Source organism: Acipenser ruthenus, chromosome 26, assembly GCF_902713425.1.
Source record: "Acipenser ruthenus chromosome 26, fAciRut3.2 maternal haplotype, whole genome shotgun sequence".
In the NCBI taxonomy this organism is placed as follows: domain Eukaryota; kingdom Metazoa; phylum Chordata; class Actinopteri; order Acipenseriformes; family Acipenseridae; genus Acipenser; species Acipenser ruthenus.
In genome coordinates this window covers 7,880,870-7,902,676 of record NC_081214.1, presented here as the reverse complement: position 1 = coordinate 7,902,676, position 21,807 = coordinate 7,880,870, and the positions used below count along the sequence as shown (strand labels likewise).

Here is a 21,807-nt window from a genome sequence, read left to right as displayed (position 1 = left end):
TCTGTGTCAAGGTGCTTTGACCTGAATTCTGGAGCAGGGTCTAGCTGTCAGATTCTCTTTCATGTTATTAATACAAATGAGGAAAACAACAAATGATTTACAGAACGACTTGGGGTGGGAATTGTATCACTCATTTTTCCTCGCTCAGACCCTTGCTAAATTGCTTGATATCCCTGAACAGTCTATTCTATAAATATGCAGAATAATTTAAAGAACAAGACATTTCAAGTAGAATGGTACCTTGAAATGTAGTCCTTTTTTAGGAAAGCAGTACGTCTGGCAATGGGGAGTTTGTTGCTGGATAACCTCACTCCGACCTATGTGCTCACTAAATGTCTTGGTATCCCTGAAGAGATCATTCTCCCTTTAAAAATATGCTAAGGATTTTAATGATCAATTCATCTCACAAGTTCAGTGGCACCCTAAATATGATTTATTTACTAACTATGCTGAATGACTGTTCTCTTATTTTACCCCAAAAAACTTTTTTTCTGAGTGATGGTGGCCAAGACATGTACAATATTCAAGATAGAGTTGTCCTTGGCAATCCTTAGCCAGAAACCTATTTTTGAGGATAAAATGAAGAGAAACTGCTTTATTAAAATCTTTTGTACTTTTTTATAGAGGAGACGGTTTTCTACATCATCAAAGCTTCTATTAAGTTTTAGATCAAGTGCCATCAAGTGAATTGTTTCCTTTTGCATTGCTGTCAATACGCAGTACCTGTACACAATACCTGTTCACTCGATGGTACTGCCTCTTACAGCTATACAGATCCTGATCTAGCCTGCTAAGAGTTTGTCATGCCGTTTCTGCATTGCATATGCAGTTATTCAGAAACACTTTATACAGTAATGTTTCTATTGCATAATTACCAGTGTATGAAAGGCCTGTGTTACAGTCCTCGGCTGTGCAGCATGTAAACCCAAGGCTTGGTCTTGTTGCAGGTAAGGAGGTGGGTGAAACTGTTCTTTATTACGGATGCCGGCACAGGAACGAAGACTTCCTGTACCAGGAGGAGCTGGAGCAGTTTGAGAAGGACGGAGTGCTCACTCAGCTCAACGTAGCCTTTTCAAGAGATCAGGCCGAGAAGGTGAGTGTGAGCACAGAGTCCAGGCGCAACACACCCTGCAGTATGTGCAGGATTGTGTAAATATCCCATGTGCTGTGCTGGAGTGGTAATTAAAGTTAGGTTAGTTGAAGTGCTTTGTGTTCAGGAAGTTTACTTTCTTTTCTTTATCCCTAGGTATACGTGCAGCATTTGCTGAAGAAAAACAAAGAGAATCTATGGAAACTGATCCATACTGACAATGCACACATCTACATTTGTGGGTAGGTGTCATTTTCACAATTGTGATTATAAAAAGCTAGATTAAGTTGATGAGAAGACGTAGGTCTGACTGCAATAACTTGGAGTTAGAAACGAGTACTGGCCCCATGAGGTAATCTCAACAAGAGGAGTTTAGAAGCAGAGACAGAGGTTACTCTCACTGCAATAACGTCTTTCAAATAATATCAAGTGTAATTTACATTAACCAACTCGCTGACACATTGTAGTGTCGCGCACACTACCTCACGCAAATGCAAGCGTGTGAGCGTTCTCTGTAATCTCTGCGTACAGTTTAATTTTGTTCCCCTCTTGTTTTTCAGGGATGCCCGTAACATGGCCAGAGACGTGCAGAACACGTTTTATGAGATTGCGAGCGAGTTGGGGAGCATGACGCACACGCAGGCAGTGGACTATGTCAAGAAGCTTATGACCAAGGGACGTTACTCGCAGGATGTTTGGAGCTAAATGGGAGAACCAACGTAATCTTTCAAAAACAAAGCCTGGGGAAGGCACGGGGAAGGTGTGGAAAGAGGCTGCTTGTTGTTAGGGTGGTGACCTGCACACGTCAATGCAAGATTGGTTTATTTTATTTTCCTATTCCTAGATTGCCTTTTGGTTTTTTTTTTTTTTTTTTACAGAAATTAAATCTTACTGATAATTTTGTTGACTGCCATAGTCGAGACCTGTAAGCGCTGTATAACAAATGTGCCCATATTACTGGCAGGGTCATAATAAATAAGCCAGGCGTTGTCTCAAAACAGCAAAACTGATCGAATCCTGGTGTGAACAGGACTACATTTTACAGTGACTTCTGAGGCCACATTACAGAACAAGTTATTGGGTACAATGGAAAAGTATAACTGACACAGGAAAATTCCCTATTACCAAAGTTAAACAAACTATCTCAATCTCACTCTCACTTATAGCTTCAGGCGTGGCGTTTGGTCTCTCTGCAAAAAATCTGCCTACAGGTAAATTCTGTAAAACAAAGCCTGGGGAAGGAACGGGGAAGGTGTGGAAAGAGGCTGCTTGTTGTTAGGGTGGTGACCCTGTATAAGGCTTTACCTGCAGGTACAGTTAAGGGTGAGGACTGTTTAGAAGAGAGCGGGTCTGTGCCCTGCTGTGGTGGGTGTTGTTGCTGTTAACTGAACAGCTGTTGACATGTGACTTGTGTTCATTTACAGCTTTTTTTGTACTGGATCTTGTCTGGGTACTTAGACTTTAGGCTGCTCAACAGTCTTCATCTGCAATAAGATGATGAGTGCTCTACTTGGATCCGAGAGGCTGAGACAATCTGTCTAAGATCATAATTACTGTGGAGTGGTGGTGGCATGTCATGTAAATACTAGCGATACTGTGATGAAATTGTCAGTCAAGTAGATCATTTAGGGAAAGGAACACGATTGGGTGCCTTTGTAATACAGCATTTCATATCTTTAACTGAAGGACGGCTAGGAGAACATGTTCTGTGATAATCAGTTTCTCTAAACATGATGAAATTGGAGTCTGTAATGTGGCCCAAGGTCTCTCCCTTTAAAGTTAAGCTGTGACAGAGAACTTCGCAGTCCTAAAAGTAGATACATGTTTGACCTTACGATGCTAAGTCAGTCATTTAGGAACTTTTAAAGAAATAACCTATTAATTTTTATACTCCTTTTATGTTAAGCAGTGTAAGAGTCGGTTGTTATGCGATTCAAAGTCATGAAATATTAGCTTACCTAAGATAAAGAAATAAGTCCCATTACTTTATTTTGCAATTTTTTAAAGTAATGCACGTCCAGTGTAAAATCGGAGACGGAAAATATTTTTTAATATGCAGTTTATAGATATGCATGCTGTTTGCAGCGAAATCTCTAGAAGAAAGCTGCTTGAAGGTGTATGTTCTGAATACTAAACCAGCAACTATATACTGCAAATAATAATAATAATAATAATAATAATAATAAAAATAATAATAATAATAAAACTAAACATGATGCATTTCCAGGATTGGTTAGGGACAGGTGGGGTGCAAAGTGCAGTCAGGTTCCTACCTTGTTTTATTTTATAGATGCCTTTGGGAGAAGGCAACTCTTTCTCTTTAAAAGCACCAAAAAATGAGTTCTGGTGTGCAAAACAATAATTGCCGTATTCCTTCAAATTTAAGACACCCTCGATTTTAAGACTCAGCCTAAATTTCCCACCCTCAATTTGAGGAAAAAATAAAACATCAAATAAATATGCATTTACAAAGATACAACCTCAATTATGGAGGCAGTTTGCGGTCATCTGCTATCACACAGGGCATTACAGTTATGTGCTGCTTCTCATTTCCAGTTGTGATTACTCACACCTGTTTTTCTCCCAGTTTGTGAACTGTGGTATTGCTTGGCATGTTGAAAAATACGGGGGTCTGATCAGCAATTCCGATCTGTCCAAGCTGGTACTGTTGTTAGAAACGCTGAAATTCTAAAAGCTTCTATTTGAATTCCTCAGGAAGCTAATGACGCTTCTTTGAAAATGGCTGCCTGTATGTCGTGGATGATTAGAGATCGGGCAGTAACGTTTTGGTTCGTCTTTTCTCGGCAGTCTGTCATGATGTTGCTTGTGTACGGGCAGTGACGTCTTTTGTTGGCGATTTTTAATACACACATCACTATACTGTACTCTGACGCAGGATATTTTTGAGAAGAAAAACAATGGTTTAAAAAGTGTGTTTTAAATTCGAAGGAATATGGTAAATGGTTTATCTAAAAAGAGATATATATATATATATATATATATATATATATATATATATATATATATATAACACACACATATATGTGCAATATGCTGCCCCTAGAGCAGGGGTACCCAATCCTGGTCCAATAATTGGTCCAATTAAGCAATTTAGTGTACAGCTGGAACAAAAGCCAGGAGGGACACCGGCCCTCCAGGACCAGGATTGGGCACCCCTGCGGGCTAGAGGAACGTAGGATTCTGTTTTTTCAGATTCTACATTGATAAACAAGGCATGGTTTTATACATTGATAAACAAGGCATGGTTTTATACATTGATAAACAAGGCATGGTTTTATACATTGATAAACAAGGCATGGTTTTATACATTGATAAACAAGGCATGGTTTTATACATTGATAAACAAGGCATGGTTTTATACGCAGCTTAGCCGATTCGCAAAGCAGCTCGTGAGGCTGTTGATGCAAAAATTAAAAAGGTTCTCTGCTTACAGGGAGAGAAGAAAATGCAGAGTACAGCAATCTTGAGGATTCAGATTCATTCTGAATCGAGGCATTACATTTTCCTTGTAATTTTCATAATTGGAATGCAGTAAAGATATTCGATCAAGGTACATTTCCAGTTACAAAGAAAAACTTTCATATTCTGTAAACAAATGTCCCTCTCAGTACATTTATAAAGATATGTTTCAATCATGTTTACACTTAAGTAAACCCGAGCAGTAAAAACAGGCAGTTTTAATTCAACATAAGTTAGATACAACTTGAACACTGCTAACTTTTTTTCTTTTTTCTCTTTTTACGCCATTAAATCATGAAACTGGAATGTCCCTGCGTACAGCATGAAACTTACATTTCTTTGTTTCCTAACTTCTGTTTGTTGTGGATCTAACCTCTCTACAAAGTTATGTAAAGCTTTTAACAACTAAGAAACTGCTGGCAGTAGCCTGAAATATACAATGCAACTAGAATCTTATGGTAATGTAGATCCAATTCTGTACCTTTTTTTTTTTTTTCAATTGGCCTGTTTTACTGTGATGCCATGCACTGTGGGAGCGTATTGAGTTACCAAGTGTTTGTTCTGAGGATACAGAATGCTTGGAGTTTGCAGCAAGTTGGATGTACTGTTTCTTGTCTGAGTGCAACATTCCTTTTTATGTTTAAAAAAAACCAAAACCTGTTGATGTTACACAGTTAATATAACCTAATAAAGATACTTTAGCCACACCTTGGATCATACACTTATGCAGTTCATTTTTGATGGTGTTGAGGGGCATACCTAAAAACAGACATGCTCATACGGTTGATCACAGCTATCGACAACTGAGCAGGGTGCCAGTATCTTTCTACATGATCGGAGACTGAATTGACCACTTTAACAAGGGTCATTAGCCCTATTTTAAACACAGTATAATTTGAGTCTTTGCAGAGAGCGACATGTAAACTTAGTGCAGAAGAATATGCGGGTCACAGAGGGTCAATGCGGAGGGTGCTTCAGGTATAACTGCAGGCACACATGTACGAAGTACACAGCAAGAGGGAGAGCCGTGATTCTAGAGTTAAACTACTGTAGTGTCTTGTGTGTTTTGCACTTCTGAAAATGTAACTGTGGTACGGTTTAAGAAATAGCGATGATTTACCCTGCACTTTCTCTAGTTTTTTTTCACTTTACTAACAACTACAGTACTGTAGACATTTTATAAAACAATACTTGGGGACATAAGCGCCTGTGTTTCTTTGTTCTGGTTTTTGGATGCATTAAGCAAATCTAGTCTTAGTTGAACTGGAATTGACCAGAGTGGTGCTTTGTCACTCATATGCACCATATTCTCGTAGAGGAAAAAATTTTTTTTTTACATAACTTACCATACTGCACCACTCTTATACATTAATAAAGGAATATCCTACAGGGTTTCTTTTCTCTTGGTTTGCCTCAACACTTCACATGAGCTCAACAGAAACTAGGTGTACCAGCGTCTTTTCTTTTAACCTTAAATAACTTGTTGGTTTGCTTCTTGGAAAGAGGGTTATTAAATGCTGTCTAGTCAGTGTGCTATGTTTGTTCGCTATCATGGCTTGATCTAATTGTATATGCAATATAAATGTTCTTTTCAATAAAAACATTAATTTCATAAATAAAACTGAGTTTAATATTGTGTTTGTACAAAAAGAAAATATTATTAAAAACAAGTGGCCAATGATTTTTTTTTTTTTAAAACATTAACTACTTTGTCCCTGACCATGTAACAAAGGAATCTGAGACAACAGGAAGTGAACGTGGAGTGCTGAATTATTGGATTTCTGATATGAACAGACCTGTGACAGGATTTAAAATAATGTTATCAGAACATGAGCAACATCACAGAATCAACTCCCCTACAATATACCATAGCCTGTGACTGCTTAACTGGAGTTGTTGCTCTTAGACCTCTTTACATAAGAGATTCACTTCAGGTAGTCGTGACTTGGTACTGCTCTTTTAATTCGGGGAGGCAGTGGTAATAATAATTTAGTAACTCAGGACAGCACTTGCAGGGCTGAAACCATTAGTTTCACTCAGGACATTAAACTGGATGAGGTGATGTCCATGGGGTTTTTTGTTTTTAAGAATTTGAATGATGTTCAATGCTGATTTCCAAACAGTGCAATTGAGAAAGTAGTGAGATCACATTAATTATCTAAAACAAGAGTCATTAGTCAACATATCCAAACCATATACATATCAAAGGTGCACAGAGCAGTGTGCATTGCATTCAATCTGTTACATATAATCAGTCATGTAGTCTGAGAAGTAGACATAGCCTCTGCTGAATCAGTCAATAAAGTCTGAATGGTCTTTGCTGCCCCTCTCTCATTTCTTCTTGCTCTGGAACTTCTGTTTGACGACCGCCAGCGTGGTGCAGAAGTTCCCCAGGAAGAGGACCATAAAGGAGAGGCCGCACATGAGGACCTGGGGGCAAGGAGAGGCAGGTCAGAGACAGGAGAGTCAAGTCAGCGAGAGATGAGTTAGGAGTGGAACACCAGGTTCCTTGCTGTTGTGTTTATTTTGCAGTCTACTTTTTCCTCCTGGAGACATCCTTAATAAACATTGTTGCTATAGATTGTATCTTCTGTATTGTTCATAGATGTAGATCCTGAAATGTCCTCACAATAATGCAATTGCATCTCCCACACTCCCAAGCCACTGATGTGTTCCTCACCACAAAACACAGCAAACCAACAAACACACAACATCCTCGTCACTATTGACCTGGGAATTCTGAGGATTGATTCCATATTATTCGCTGGAATGTGACCAGTGGCTGCCGTTCACCACTGCAATAACATTCTGCTCAGAAGAAGTGTTTCAATGGAACGTTTCTCAGTATCATTTGTCAATGTACCCAAACTGGTATTGTTTGTGGTCTGATACGTCTTGATTCAGTGGGAGTTTTGCGTCCAGAGAAGTCAAAACATTGAAAATATTTGATGTGAGATTACAATTACAACAGTGAGTAAAGTACACAAAGCCAACAACTCCACTAAATGTTACCAAATATGTATTGGCATGACTTAACAGATCTCACATTTTCCATTCTAAGTGAGAAGTGGGGTGGGGTTTAGCTTTAGGGTAATGTTATGTTACATGCATCAAGGTTAACGCAGTTTCTTATACGTTTTCTTATAAGAGTGGAAGTGCAGAAGGAAAAAAGTACTAACCTGCCATTCCTTACAGTCTGGGTGCCGAGTCAGTTGAAACAGAAGTAGTCCATTATAGAGCTGCCAAAACTGAAACAAGGAAGAAATCTGGTTTGAATGTGGCTGTGGCTACAGGATCATTGCAGAAATATTCCATGGTGCGCACTTCCATTCCCTTACTGGTCTGGAATGTGCAGTTTGGAAGGAAACGCACAAACAACACGGATCTGGTACTACACAAGTTAAAAGAAAGTTCCCAGTCTGCTTGCCTTATTGTTTAGTAATGTCTTCAGGATCAAAGCGGATTGCAAAGCATGTCACTTATTAGGGGAGGGCATTGTGGTGATCAAGGAAGTACAAGACTACCTGAAAGAAAGCTTGCAAACAAGAGATTTCTTTAACTTGGTACCAGAGATCACATTTTAACTGAAGTACCCCAGCCCCTTGGTTTATCTGTCAGGGTCCAGTATACATCCTCTATAGAATGAGGGCAGCGATATACCAGACGCACCTTGGAAAAAATAAGCTAACAAATAATGTAACTGTAATATGCAGTTTCTTTATTGCTTTACAGATTTAGTGAAAAACTGAGCAAATACCGTATGTGCAGGGCAAATGATAAAATCAAACATTATAAAAGAATCACAGACTTGCTTTTGTTGTTAACTACAGTAACGTAGCCTACAGACACAGTTGAATTTGGAAAGTAATCCGTCCCTTTTCTCTGCTTGTTTTTTTTTTTTTTTCACGTGTATGTCGTGACAGATCCGCATCACATTGTGACTCGCCAGCTCAAGTCACGATCCGCTCCACTTGTTCAGCTTCACTTGTCACTCACTCAACAGCTTTCAGCTTTTCTTCAAGACAGTTTTGACATTTTCGTTCTGCATACATGTAAGTACACAGCCAGTAAACGGTACATTTCTTTGCTTTACGCTCCAGGCAGCTAAATGTTAAACGACAGTCAGATGGCGTAACGAATATTCAGAGCATGCTCAGTTACTTTCTTGTGGTAACATTTTAAAGCGTGTCGAAAGAGGGAGACAACCCCGGAACCACAACGTAACTGAATCACAGTGTAGCGAGGCGCTGTATACTGAGGGGTGGCTGTGCAGATCTGATGTATTTCTTTTGAAACACATTTGAGACCTGTGTATGTGGAATCATTGAATTAACTACAGCAAAGTGCAGTGCTTCAATTCTGTATATTACTATTACTCCTCCTAGGCTGGTCCCTGGCAGGGTTGGGGTCAGTTCCTGTTTTTTTAATTCCAATTCCCTGCACCTGTGAAGGAGAGGACCCTGCACTCACGTGGCCAAAGAAGAGGAACGGCAGCAGGAAGGTGAGGCCTCTCCACATCCACGACTGGAACCCCTCTGCAGAGACACAAAACAAGGCAGCTGTCAAGGTCATTTTAGAGGAAACAGAGGAGAAGTCTAGATTTTGTTACATTTTTCTCCTCACAAATTATAAGGGGAAGGTCATGCTTGATTGTCCCAGAGAGTATTGAGGAGGGAAGGATTGAAATCAGAGAGACAGGATGCCAGGCTACTTGTATACATGTTGTACATTAGAGCTTAAACGGCTACAAGATAAGAATTGGAAGTGGTATTTCTCACTGATGTATTTCGGTGTTGCAGGGGGACAGGTTCATGGTTACACTCAGGTGTAGTATAGACCCTTGGGAGTTTCTCACTGTTGTATTTCGGTGTTGCAGGGGGACAGGTTCATGGTTACACTCAGGTGTAATATAGACCCTTGGGAGTTTCTCACTGATGCATTTACAATACATGAGGCCAGTGAAGTTTCATAGCTACAGTATCGCAAGCTGCAGTGTTGAAGGACTCACCCACAGTCAGGTCCATGTTGTGCCTCTGCCCCAGAGCTCTCAGTCTGTACAGACAGCCACTCTGATAGTAGTACTGCAGGAACTGCACAAAACCTGCAACAAAGAAACTGCACATGCTGCTCTCTGCAGGGTCCCACACTCGTGTTCATTGCCATTGTAAAATACAATTCCTGGCCTGGGTTCACTTGCTTCCTGCAGTTTTCACTTCTGTGCACTGTTCTGCACTTTGAAGGCTTTGTTTGCAGTCCAGTTTGTTTACATACCCTAAACAGGCATGCAAACAAATGGGAAAAGGGAATCTTTTGTTTTAATGTCAGTGTGTGAAGAACACTTTACACTAGGATTCCCTACAAATCTCATTCTGTCGGAACGGCCTTCTGGTCGAGTTATGTTCTTAGTAAGTGTAAAAACATTTATCAATTCTTATCAAATCATAGGAGGCACTGCACCTTTATCATATCTCTACGGCAAGGTACTGCAGTCAAACTGGATACGCTACTGTTTTAAATAAAGAATCCAGATATCCTGCTTTGCAAGTCTGAATGGGCCAGCAAAGACCTGCCTTGTGAAAATAACGTCTGGAAAACTAGGGACTTGAAAGGAAGGATTCTAATGAGAGAGAAGAGAAGGGTTTTAAAACTTCACAGTAATATTGTTTAATGATCTTCATAGAGGCATCGCTCTGCTTTTTGTGTTACTTACTTTGGTATAAGCAATAGGCAAGGTAGGGATTCCTGAACTGCTGGTAAAATGTCCCGTTGGGCCTGGGAGATAGGAAAGCAGCACACAGTCAGTCTGCGTGCAGTCTAGAGCTCTTCAAAAAACTCATTCACGACATGGTGATTGGAAATTATGAGAAGAAGTGCAAAGAACTTCGATTTCTTACATAGCTATAGATTTGTAATTCGTATGCTCAACTGACCCCAAATAATCCATAGCACGCTTGTAATGTTAAATCATTCTGCTTTTACCTGCATTTTTGGTTTGATCTGCCTTCTGCTTCAACTCTCCCACAGAACAAGAGCCTGCTGTGTGTTCACCCACGCATAACTGTATCTTATATTACGAGTCACGTCCTGATGGAAACCTGTTAGCAGCAGCTACACTTCTAATATCACTGAGAGTGTGGATCTGCACTCACAATGTATAATATCACTGAGAGTGTGGATCTGCACTCACAATGTATAATATCACAGAGTGTGGATCTGCACTCACAATGTATAATATCACAGAGTGTAGATCTGCACTCACAACGTATAATATCACCGAGAGTTTGTTTATTTGTTTATTTATTTGTTTATTTAGCAAACGCCTTTATCCAAGGCGACTTACAGAGACTAGGGTGTGTGAACGATGCATCAGCTGCAGAGTCACTTACAACTACGTCTCACCCGAAAGACGGAGCACAAGGAGGTTAAGTGACTTGCTCAGGGTCACACAATGAATCAGTGGCTGAGGTGGGATTTGAACCGGGGACCTCCTGCTTACAAGTCCATTTCTTTAACCACTGGACCACACAGCCTCCGAGTGTGGATCTGCACTCACAATGTATAATATCACCGAGAGTGTGGATCTGCACTCACAATGTATAATATCACAGAGTGTGTAGATCTGCACTCACAATGTATAATATCACCGAGAGTGTAGATCTGCACTCACAATGTATAATATCACCGAGAGTGTGGATCTGCACTCACAATGTATAATATCACAGAGAGTGTGGATCTGCACTCACAATGTATAATATCACCGAGAGTGTGGATCTGCACTCACAATGTATAATATCACTGAGAGTGTGGATCTGCACTCACAATGTATAATATCACAGAGTGTGGATCTGCACTCACAATGTATAATATCACAGAGTGTAGATCTGCACTCACAATGTATAATATCACAGAGAGTTTAGATCTGTACTCACAATGTATAATATCACAGAGAGTGTAGATCTGCACTCACAATGTACAATATCACTGAGAGTGTGGATCTGCACTCACAATGTATAATATCACAGAGTGTGGATCTGCACTCACAATGTATAATATCACTGAGAGTGTGGATCTGCACTCACAATGTATAATATCACTGAGAGTGTGGATCTGCACTCACAATGTATAATATCACCGAGAGTGTGGATCTGCACTCACAATGTATAATATCACTGAGAGTGTGGATCTGCACTCACAATGTATAATATCACAGAGTGTGGATCTGCACTCACAATGTATAATATCACTGAGAGTGTGGATCTGCACTCACAATGTATAATATCACTGAGAGTGTGGATCTGCACTCACAATGTATAATATCACTGAGAGTGTGGATCTGCACTCACAATGTATAATATCACAGAGTGTGGATCTGCACTCACAATGTATAATATCACTGAGAGTGTGGATCTGCACTCACAATGTATAATATCACCGAGAGTGTAGATCTGCACTCACAATGTATAATATCACTGAGAGTGTGGATCTGCACTCACAATGTATAATATCACCGAGAGTGTAGATCTGCACTCACAATGTATAATATCACCGAGAGTGTAGATCTGCACTCACAATGTATAATATCACAGAGTGTAGATCTGCACTCACAATGTATAATATCACAGAGAGTTTAGATCTGCACTCACAATGTATAATATCACAGAGAGTGTAGATCTGCACTCACAATGTACAATATCACTGAGAGTGTGGATCTGCACTCACAATGTATAATATCACAGAGTGTGGATCTGCACTCACAATGTATAATATCACTGAGAGTGTGGTTCTGCACTCACAATGTATAATATCACTGAGAGTGTGGATCTGCACTCACAATGTATAATATCACTGAGAGTGTGGATCTGCACTCACAATGTATAATATCACTGAGAGTGTGGATCTGCACTCACAATGTATAATATCACTGAGAGTGTGGATCTGCACTCACAATGTATAATATCACTGAGAGTGTGGATCTGCACTCACAATGTATAATATCACCGAGAGTGTGGATCTGCACTCACAATGTATAATATCACAGAGAGTTTAGATCTGCACTCACAATGTATAATATCACAGAGAGTGTAGATCTGCACTCACAATGTACAATATCACTGAGAGTGTGGATCTGCACTCACAATGTATAATATCACAGAGAGTTTAGATCTGCACTCACAATGTATAATATCACAGAGAGTGTAGATCTGCACTCACAATGTACAATATCACTGAGAGTGTGGATCTGCACTCACAATGTATAATATCACTGAGAGTGTGGATCTGCACTCACAATGTATAATATCACTGAGAGTGTGGATCTGCACTCACAATGTATAATATCACTGAGAGTGTAGATCTGCACTCACAATGTATAATATCACTGAGTGTGTAGATCTGCACTCACAATGTATAATATCACTGAGTGTGTAGATCTGCACTCAGTGTGTCAATGACAAAGCATTCTGAACGTTTAAACCACAATAGCTTCTATAGAAACAGATTCAATGTGCTAATATCAGTTTTGTATTTACAGTTAATGACTGATAATATGCTTATCAGTGTTTTTGGGTGGCTGCCTCTAATCAAGCTGAGAGTACTTTCTCTTGCACTCTTTGTGTGAGAGTCCAGACTCTCTTCACTCGTGGGCCTGACACAGCAAACAGTCGTGAGAAATACACTCTCAACTTCATTAGAGGAAGCCACTGAACATTTAGAAACATAGATTTGTGATAATCTGGCAAGGCTGAATATGACAGGGAGGACAGGTTAGAACACACCAACATATTTTATAACCTGACTGTAACCTAAATTCACACTCTGCTAAATGAAAAGAGAATTGAAAGAGGATGGATGTGCATTCACTCACCAGGTCAGCATGACTCCCGACAGGAAAGCAGAAACATAATGATGGACCACCCACCAGCCCTTGATCCTGCAATATAAACCAAACAGGCACACACACACACACACACACACACAAGACAGACAGACAGACAGACACACACACACACACAAGACAGACAGAGACACACAACACAGATTAGCAATACATTTTTTCTTTTTTTTTTTAATTTTTACCCCATTTTTCTCCCAATTATATTTAGGCAAAGAGCCTAGGAGAATAAATCACAGCAGCAGCACTAAGACACGGCTTCAATAGTTTTCGACTCAAACATACTGCTCATTTCAAATCACTGCATTTTGACTGTGCTTCTACCTAAGACTACAGACTGTCATTACAGTCTTTTCCAACTCATTAAAAAAAACTCAAGAGTGACCAGCTGTAGCCGTGGACTCACCTGGACCCATTGCTGATGAGGATGCTCTCTCTCACAGTGAGGGTGCAGTAATACCACACCAGCAGGAAGCTGAAGGCAGCATCGAGCGCTCTGAGAAACACAAAGCACAGGGGACACTAAACCGACAAGCACTTTGCAAGCAGTGACGGACTGATTACAATATGCAGGGATTCTATTAAGCAGGGGCCAGTTTCATAAAGCACTGCCACCACTTAGCAGGCTGCTAGCTAGCCAGCTATCTTATTTGTTACCTGTTCAAAAAAACAATATTTTAAGATCGAATGATAAGGTTCAGTAGAAATCCACTCAGAAAGTCTATCTGATTAAAGGATAAATGTGTTATTTTTTATTTTTATGGAAGTGAATTGGATTTAGCAGACTGCTACCTAGAACTGCTTTTTGAAACTAGCCCCAGATTTCCCTGTGCACAGAGTCCTTCTTCTGCATCAACTGCATACTGCTGCCATACTAAAACACTCAGAATCAGTATTGAATAAGAAAAACCTTGCACAATGAACTGTAGATCAGTACTGAATAAGAAACACCTTGAACAGTGAACTGTAGATCAGTATTGACAATGGACTGCCCTGCACAGTGTGTAGATCAGTATTGACTATGGACCGCCCTGCATGGCATGTAGATCAGTATTGACTATGGACCGCCCTGCATGGCATGTAGATCAGTATTGAATATGGACCGCCCTGCATGGCATGTAGATCAGTATTGACTATGGACCGCCCTGCACAGGGTGTAGATCAGTATTGACTATGGACCGCCCTGCATGGCATGTAGATCAGTATTGACTATGGACCGCCCTGCATGGCATGTAGATCAGTATTGACTATGGACCGCCCTGCATGGCATGTAGATCAGTATTGAATATGGACCGCCCTGCATGGCATGTAGATCAGTATTGACTATGGACCGCCCTGCACAGCGTGTAGCTCAGTATTGAATATGGACCGCCCTGCATGGCATGTAGATCAGTATTGACTATGGACCACCCTGCACAGCGTGTAGATCAGTATTGACTATGGACCGCCCTGCATGGCATGTAGATCAGTATTGAATACGTACGGCCCTGTACGGTGTGTAGATTAGTATTGAATACGTACGGCCCTGTACAGTGTGTAGATCAGTATTGACTACGGACCACCCTGCACAGCGTGTAGATCAGTATTGACTATGGACCGCCCTGCACAGCGTGGAGATCAGTATTGAATATGTACGGCCTTGTACAGTGTGTAGATTAGTATTGAATACGTACGGCCCTGCACAGTGTAGATCAGTATTGACTATGGACCGCCCTGCACAGCGTGTAGATCAGTATTGACTATGGACCGCCCTGCACAGCGTGTAGATCAGTATGGCCTATGGACCGCCCTGCACAGAGGACTGCACAGTAGGGGAGCTGGATTCTGCTCTCCTAAGCGCTGTCTCTTACCTGGTGCTCATGAGGAAACGCAGTGAGAAGGAGAACACCAGGATGATGATGGTGAGGCAGAGTTTAAACTTCTCGTACTCATCCTTGTAGGCAAACCTGTGAGAGAGTGCCTGGCTGTTAGAATGCAGTCTTGCAATCAATTACAACAGAACATGAGAACTTCCGCAATACTGGGAGGGACAAGAGGCGGCTCAGGCCATCACAGCTCATCCCTTCCAAGTACACCATTTCCCCTAATAAGGGATTTTATTAGGACAGAAGCTTTTTTTTTTTCTAGCGTTTTAGATACCTCACCAGGTTTCATAACTCTATGTGAAAAAGGTGCTTCCTACATTCTGTTCTGAACTTGTTAAAGGCCACTACACACCAGACGCAATGAGACAAAATGAATAGAACCTATACTTCTGATAAGTATCTTTCACACTCCAACTGATGCGGAGGCAACACAAAATAAATAAGACTGAATCCTATTTTTTGCAATTTCTTCGTGTGACAACTACGGAATTAAGCGAAGAAGAAGAGCTTCAATGCACGGTGCCCACCAAGGTGAAGCAGTATCCAAAATGACAGGAAAAAATACCCAAAGCTTTATGACAAAGATCTTCGCAATTATAAACATACAGAGATGAAGGATAATATATGGGAGTCCATTTCGAAGGCACTGGAGAAGCCTGGTATGTAGGATTTATTATCATATACAGTGCCTTGCGAAAGTATTCGGCCCCCTTGAACTTTGCGACCTTTTGCCACATTTCAGGCTTCAAACATAAAGATATGAAACTGTAATTTTTTGTGAAGAATCAACAACAAGTGGGACACAATCATGAAGTGGAACGAAATTTATTGGATATTTCAAACTTTTTTAACAAATAAAAAACTGAAAAATTGGGCGTGCAAAATTATTCAGCCCCCTTAAGTTAATACTTTGTAGCGCCACCTTTTGCTGCGATTACAGCTGTAAGTCGCTTGGGGTATGTCTCTATCAGTTTTGCACATCGAGAGACTGAAATTTTTGCCCATTCCTCCTTGCAAAACAGCTCGAGCTCAGTGAGGTTGGATGGAGAGCATTTGTGAACAGCAGTTTTCAGTTCTTTCCACAGATTCTCGATTGGATTCAGGTCTGGACTTTGACTTGGCCATTCTAACACCTGGATATATTTATTTGTGAACCATTCCATTGTAGATTTTGCTTTATGTTTTGGATCATTGTCTTGTTGGAAGACAAATCTCCGTCCCAGTCTCAGGTCTTTTGCAGACTCCATCAGGTTTTCTTCCAGAATGGTCCTGTATTTGGCTCCATCCATCTTCCCATCAATTTTAACCATCTTCCCTGTCCCTGCTGAAGAAAAGCAGGCCCAAACCATGATGCTGCCACCACCATGTTTGACAGTGGGGATGGTGTGTTCAGGGTGATGAGCTGTGTTGCTTTTACGCCAAACATAACGTTTTGCATTGTTGCCAAAAAGTTCGATTTTGGTTTCATCTGACCAGAGCACCTTCTTCCACATGTTTGGTGTGTCTCCCAGGTGGCTTGTGGCAAACTGTAAACGACACTTTTTATGGATATCTTTAAGAAATGGCTTTCTTCTTGCCACTCTTCCATAAAGGCCAGATTTTTGCAGTATACGACTGATTGTTGTCCTATGGACAGAGTCTCCCACCTCAGCTGTAGATCTCTGCAGTTCATCCAGAGTGATCATGGGCCTCTTGGCTGCATCTCTGATCAGTCTTCTCCTTGTATGAGCTGAAAGTTTAGAGGGACGGCCAGGTCTTGGTAGATTTGCAGTGGTCTGATACTCCTTCCATTTCAATATTATCGCTTGCACAGTGCTCCTTGGGATGTTTAAAGCTTGGGAAATCTTTTTGTATCCAAATCCGGCTTTAAACTTCTCCACAACAGTATCTCGGACCTGCCTGGTGTGTTCCTTGTTCTTCATGATGCTCTCTGCACTTTAAACGGACCTCTGAGACTATCACAGTGCAGGTGCATTTATACGGAGACTTGATTACACACAGGTGGATTCTATTTATCATCATTAGTCATTTAGGTCAACATTGGATCATTCAGAGATCCTCACTGAACTTCTGGAGAGAGTTTGCTGCACTGAAAGTAAAGGGGCTGAATAATTTTGCACGCCCAATTTTTCAGTTTTTTATTTGTTAAAAAAGTGTGAAATATCCAATAAATTTCGTTCCACTTCATGATTGTGTCCCACTTGTTGTTGATTCTTCACAAAAAATTACAGTTTCATATCTTTATGTTTGAAGCCTGAAATGTGGCAAAAGGTCGCAAAGTTCAAGGGGGCCGAATACTTTCGCAAGGCACTGTATGTTGAAATACCGTCAGAGAAGACACTCATAATTTCCACATCATGTTGACGAATATGTAGCAGTCTTGATCATTGTCTTGTCAATAGCAATTTTGAATAGTTTTATCGATCTGTCAGTTTTCCAATCCCTGTACCTTCTCAAGTGCAATAACTGTTTGAATACAAACCCATTTGCCTTTGCTGTCTCCTGTGTTGCGCAGAGATATATTTTCATCATATTCCTAATTGCTTTTATATCTGTACTCACAGAAACTGGCTTTAAGCATTTAACATTACTTTATTAATGCAGTTATAACTTACATATTAAAAAGCTTTGAACACTTCACAGGAAGAACAATTTAAATTCAGTACTTAGCCTGTTTGCTGAGTAGAGTCACATTCACATTCCCCAAAACCAGACGGAGGTACAACCTGAACGGGAGAAGACCAGAAGATGTAAAACCATGTGAGCACATTTCAAAAGGAGGGGAGGTCCACTGGCACATCAGTGTGTCCGCTTCCTAGCAGCCGACTGATGGCAAAACTTTGTCAAGTCAGATCTTAAAGGACTGGATTGGTAATCCATTCCATGCAACGCTGTGTAAAGAAGAGTCTCCTACCCTCTGCCCTAGGCCTGTTTCCTCTGAATGCTGGTCCTGATCTCTGTGCCGTGCTTAAAGTCCTGGCCAGGGTTAGCGTTGTCATCGTATTTTAAAAACTTCAATCAAGTAAAACATGACTCTTGGAGCTCTAGTGCGTCCATAGGGGTGTTAGTACTTTTTAAACGGCACAGGGATGTGATGACTCAAACTGAGAATTATCCAATGTGAATCTAAACCAGGGTTGTCCAGTCTCGGTCCTGGAGGGCCATTCCACTCCAGGTTTAACAGGTAACATTAGCTAATGAACTACTAAGGACTAAGTTGGTTCAATTAAACAATTTAGAACAGGGTTGGAACAAAGACCAGGAGTGGAAGGGCCAGCGTTGGCCCTCCCTGACCTAAGCAGCCCTTTCGTTTGGATAACTCTGATATTTCCCTCGGACTGGGTTCGGTTCGGTTCTCTTACCCATTTTTCTTCGGTAGGAAGGCCTCCATTTCGAAGAAGGTGTTCGGTCGGTTATTTATTTGGGCTTGTATCTCGTCGATGGCGCAGACCTCTGCTCCACTGGCCGAATCCTTGTATCTAGAGGACATAAAATGACAGTGAGGCAGACAGAAATGCAGCAGTAGTCTCAGAAAGCTCAGACAGAAGTGATATTTACGTGCGGAGCGCTTGTGAGAGCTGGCGGAGCTGCTTCTTCTGTCTCGAGATGGCCCCGGAGCAGCTGGTCTGAAGCCGGGCCACCTCATCCAGCTTCTCTCTGTACAGACGCTGAGTCTCCTGCAAGAACAGCAGACACAACGAGCTGTGACACAGTGAAACCAGCTGGGGTTTTAAACTGCACAGTCACACACAACATGGAAATACAGCTACTAATATATTAAACATTATATATATTTATATAAAGAACTAATTAAAACGTCGCTATTAGAGCAACAGAACTTGTTCAGAACGATGACTGAACATGATAAAAAGTTAAGGGTGTTTCAACGATTCCAAATGTTTTTATTTCAGGATGTTTCGGAAGAAGGCTCTTCTTCAGCTGTGTTGAAAGTGAAAGCACGCTTTACTTTTCTTTCTACAAAGCAAGACGGGCAGAAATAAATGTTGTTTTTATTCATTTAACTTTTTATGCTTTTCAGTAATCCTTCTGAACAAGTTGTGTTTCTCTAACATTGAAGTTTTAATCAGTTCTTTTTCTATTGCTCAGTCGAACAGCTTTTTTTTTTGGACTTGAGAAATTGTGTGATATTGTGCTCTTTCAACATGTCAAATTTGCAGGTAAATTTCATTGAAGTACGTTGTTAGTAGCTTCAAATTCCACTTCCATTCGTATTGTCCTGCCCTTTAACTCATTCGAGTGCTCCTTATTGTAATTACTCACCTTAAAGAACCTGACCCTGCATTCAGGAGCTGCTCTAGTTTCCTGTCAGACATGTGTAACACAGGCTAGATCAACCACAGGCTCTCAATATTAGTACGCTGTGTAATTCCAGCACTACAACTGAACAGCAGTATTTTCAGAGCTCTTGGATTTATATCCTTTTGTATTCCTGGAAATACAAAGCTGTGTTGATGTATTAATCTGCAGTCCCCACATGACATATGAAATGAACAAGTGCCCATTACACTGAAGGGAGAAACACACACACATTATATATATATATATATATATATATATATATATATATATATATATGCACATGTGTGTATATATGTATTCTGTATATACGGTATCTATCTATCTATCTATAGTGTGTGTGTGTGTGTGTGTTATTTCTGGATGTACAGTGTTGTTTGGAATTATTTTATTGTTGTATTATTATTTTATTGAGTGGTTTGTTTAGGCCTCTCTTTGTATTAGTGCCTGTGTTGGCTCTGCCTGCAGGCACAAAGTGAAGAAACTAAACTAATAAATACAATTCCTTAACAAACGTGTGTTTGTCAAATCATTGTACTTCTACATGTTTCACTGTATCTTCTTTTAAATATGACACACGGTCTTGTACACCCTTCCTGTTGCTGTCATAAACCAATTAAGCATGTTTTATCTTTCACATTGTTCATGGATAACCCACCTATCCCTGATCAAGCTGATCAAATCAATACCGCGGCAGATTACCTGTGCAGCTGAGAAGGGTGGGCTCTGCTTCCCTGGGAGAGCGAAGGATTTGAAATCTATCTGCTAAACCCGCCCTTTAAAAAGCATGCAAATATTTTGGGGCAAAGTTCATTGTGACGGGGCGCAACTGAGCGGACTTTGAGAAGAAGCGACCTGCTTTCCTTTTACCCAGTCAAGGAGCATCTTGATATCCCTGAACAGATAACGCCACCATTGCAGTCGACTGGGCTTGGCGGGGCATTGCTTAAACACGTAAATAACGTTTTGTGAGAGTGTTCGGCAACCAATATAAAATACTAAACGAAAACCATGCCATGAATACCTTTCAAATGTGCACTGATCATATTTTAGAATAAAACTCGCCTTGATTGTAGTACAATGTAGTTTTAAATGAGATACACAAATACTAGTTCAAAAAAGTCATATAAAACCACTGGCGCGTCGAGGTATTTCATTATCAGACACACACTGATAAACAAAGTAACTGCTCATTCATGCTCTTGTCATTTTTGCATTGGGCTGTAAGTGGGTGGTTCAACTTTACGCTCATTCCTGACGCAACGCAAGATTGCAGCATCAAACTCGTAATACACATTGAACATGAGTAACCCGGTCCCAAAAAATACAGTGTTTTAGGAATCACAAACTGCCACATAGGCTACATCGACTCTTGAAACTGTTCCCATTAAGCGCTATGCTATTACGTTTAATTTATGAGCAGACTGTATGGTTTAGCGAGGGGCGTGTCTGTGTACAGACAGCATTAATCGTTGTGCTGGTCATTTTCAATAAACCAGGATCACACATTTCACTTAAGCACTGCAGAAGGGTCAAACGAGCTATGGCAAACAAACGAAGCCCATATTTCACTTCTTAAAACTTTTTTTACTTCACCCCTAGCAAGCAAATGGATACAGGAAACATAATCCTAAATCTATGAGTTTGTGACTCTGTCATCATCGGTATTCAAGCAGCCGCTGCGGAGTGCAACCTCACCTGGATGTGCTGATAGTCTTTCTCCAGATCTTCCCAGTCCCGGAGACAGTCGGCGAAGTTAGAAGTCATGGACATTTTTATTTATTTTAACTCTGAAAACGCACTTTCCTCTCCCGCACTGCTAATAATATGTCAGCGAGCACTCGTCTAACACCTCCCTGAATGCTGTCGGCCTATCGCAGCTCGGGATGTAGGTCCCCTCCCACCAATCGCTGGCTTCAAGCCCGCTGAAGTGAAGAGAGACGTGTGCTCATGCTCGCAAACCAGCTTCCGTGGACCGGGGAGAGACAGCAACGTGTTAGGAATTTCAAACCATGCTAATTATGTGATGACGTAAAAAAATAAATAAAAATACCCAAGTGACATACATTATTTTAAAAAATGTATTAACCTACAGTATAGAATAGGCATAAGGCAACAACGAGGATTTCCTTTAATGATAAATATACATCACATACTCTTGTCTC

At 40.7% G+C, this 21,807-nt stretch overlaps 2 protein-coding genes across 5 annotated transcripts in view; one reads left to right on the top strand and one right to left on the bottom strand.

The window, feature by feature from the left end:
• The window catches only part of LOC117430202 (NADPH--cytochrome P450 reductase-like), a 33,910-nt gene extending 27,719 nt beyond the window's left edge, over positions 1-6,191 (top strand). For both annotated transcript variants that reach the window (XM_034050015.3, XM_034050016.3), the window contains 3 exons: positions 948-1,093; positions 1,247-1,332; positions 1,651-6,191. In XM_034050015.3, the coding sequence (XP_033905906.1) occupies positions 948-1,093; positions 1,247-1,332; positions 1,651-1,795 (377 nt within the window). In that variant the 3' untranslated portion in view covers positions 1,796-6,191. The remainder of the gene's footprint in view (positions 1-947; positions 1,094-1,246; positions 1,333-1,650) is intronic.
• On the bottom strand, positions 5,053-21,587 carry LOC131701675 (ion channel TACAN-like). Of its 3 annotated transcripts, none has more exons than XM_059001005.1 (12): positions 21,341-21,581; positions 18,884-19,002; positions 18,688-18,804; positions 17,992-18,051; positions 15,311-15,406; positions 13,867-13,956; positions 13,434-13,499; positions 10,281-10,342; positions 9,579-9,671; positions 9,041-9,105; positions 7,750-7,818; positions 5,053-7,000 (listed from the first exon to the last, which is right to left on the bottom strand). In XM_059001005.1, the coding sequence occupies exons 1-12, from the start codon at positions 21,413-21,415 to the stop codon at positions 6,902-6,904; spliced, it is 1,011 nt and encodes a 336-aa protein (XP_058856988.1). In that variant the 5' UTR covers positions 21,416-21,581; the 3' UTR covers positions 5,053-6,901. The 3 variants fall into 3 exon arrangements, with proteins under 3 accessions (XP_058856988.1, XP_058856990.1, XP_058856989.1); XM_059001007.1 differs by lacking the exon at positions 21,341-21,581 and adding an exon at positions 20,345-20,363; XM_059001006.1 differs by lacking the exon at positions 9,579-9,671 and having other exon boundaries at positions 21,341-21,587.
• Positions 21,588-21,807: the final 220 nt, after the last annotated feature.

What these genes read in the sequence shown, in the direction of transcription:
- LOC131701675 (XM_059001005.1), bottom strand. Translation starts at nt 21,415, where the DNA reads ATGTCCATGACTTCTAACTTCGCCGACTGTCTCCGGGACTGGGAAGAT. An exon ending in TGCCTATTGCTTATACCAAA is followed by an intron (nt 9,672 to 10,280) that starts GTAAGTAACACA and finishes TCTTTGTTGCAG; the next exon opens with GTTTTGTGCAGTTCCTGCAG. An exon ending in CAACATGGACCTGACTGTGG is followed by an intron (nt 9,106 to 9,578) that starts GTGAGTCCTTCA and finishes GTGTCTCTGCAG; the next exon opens with AGGGGTTCCAGTCGTGGATG.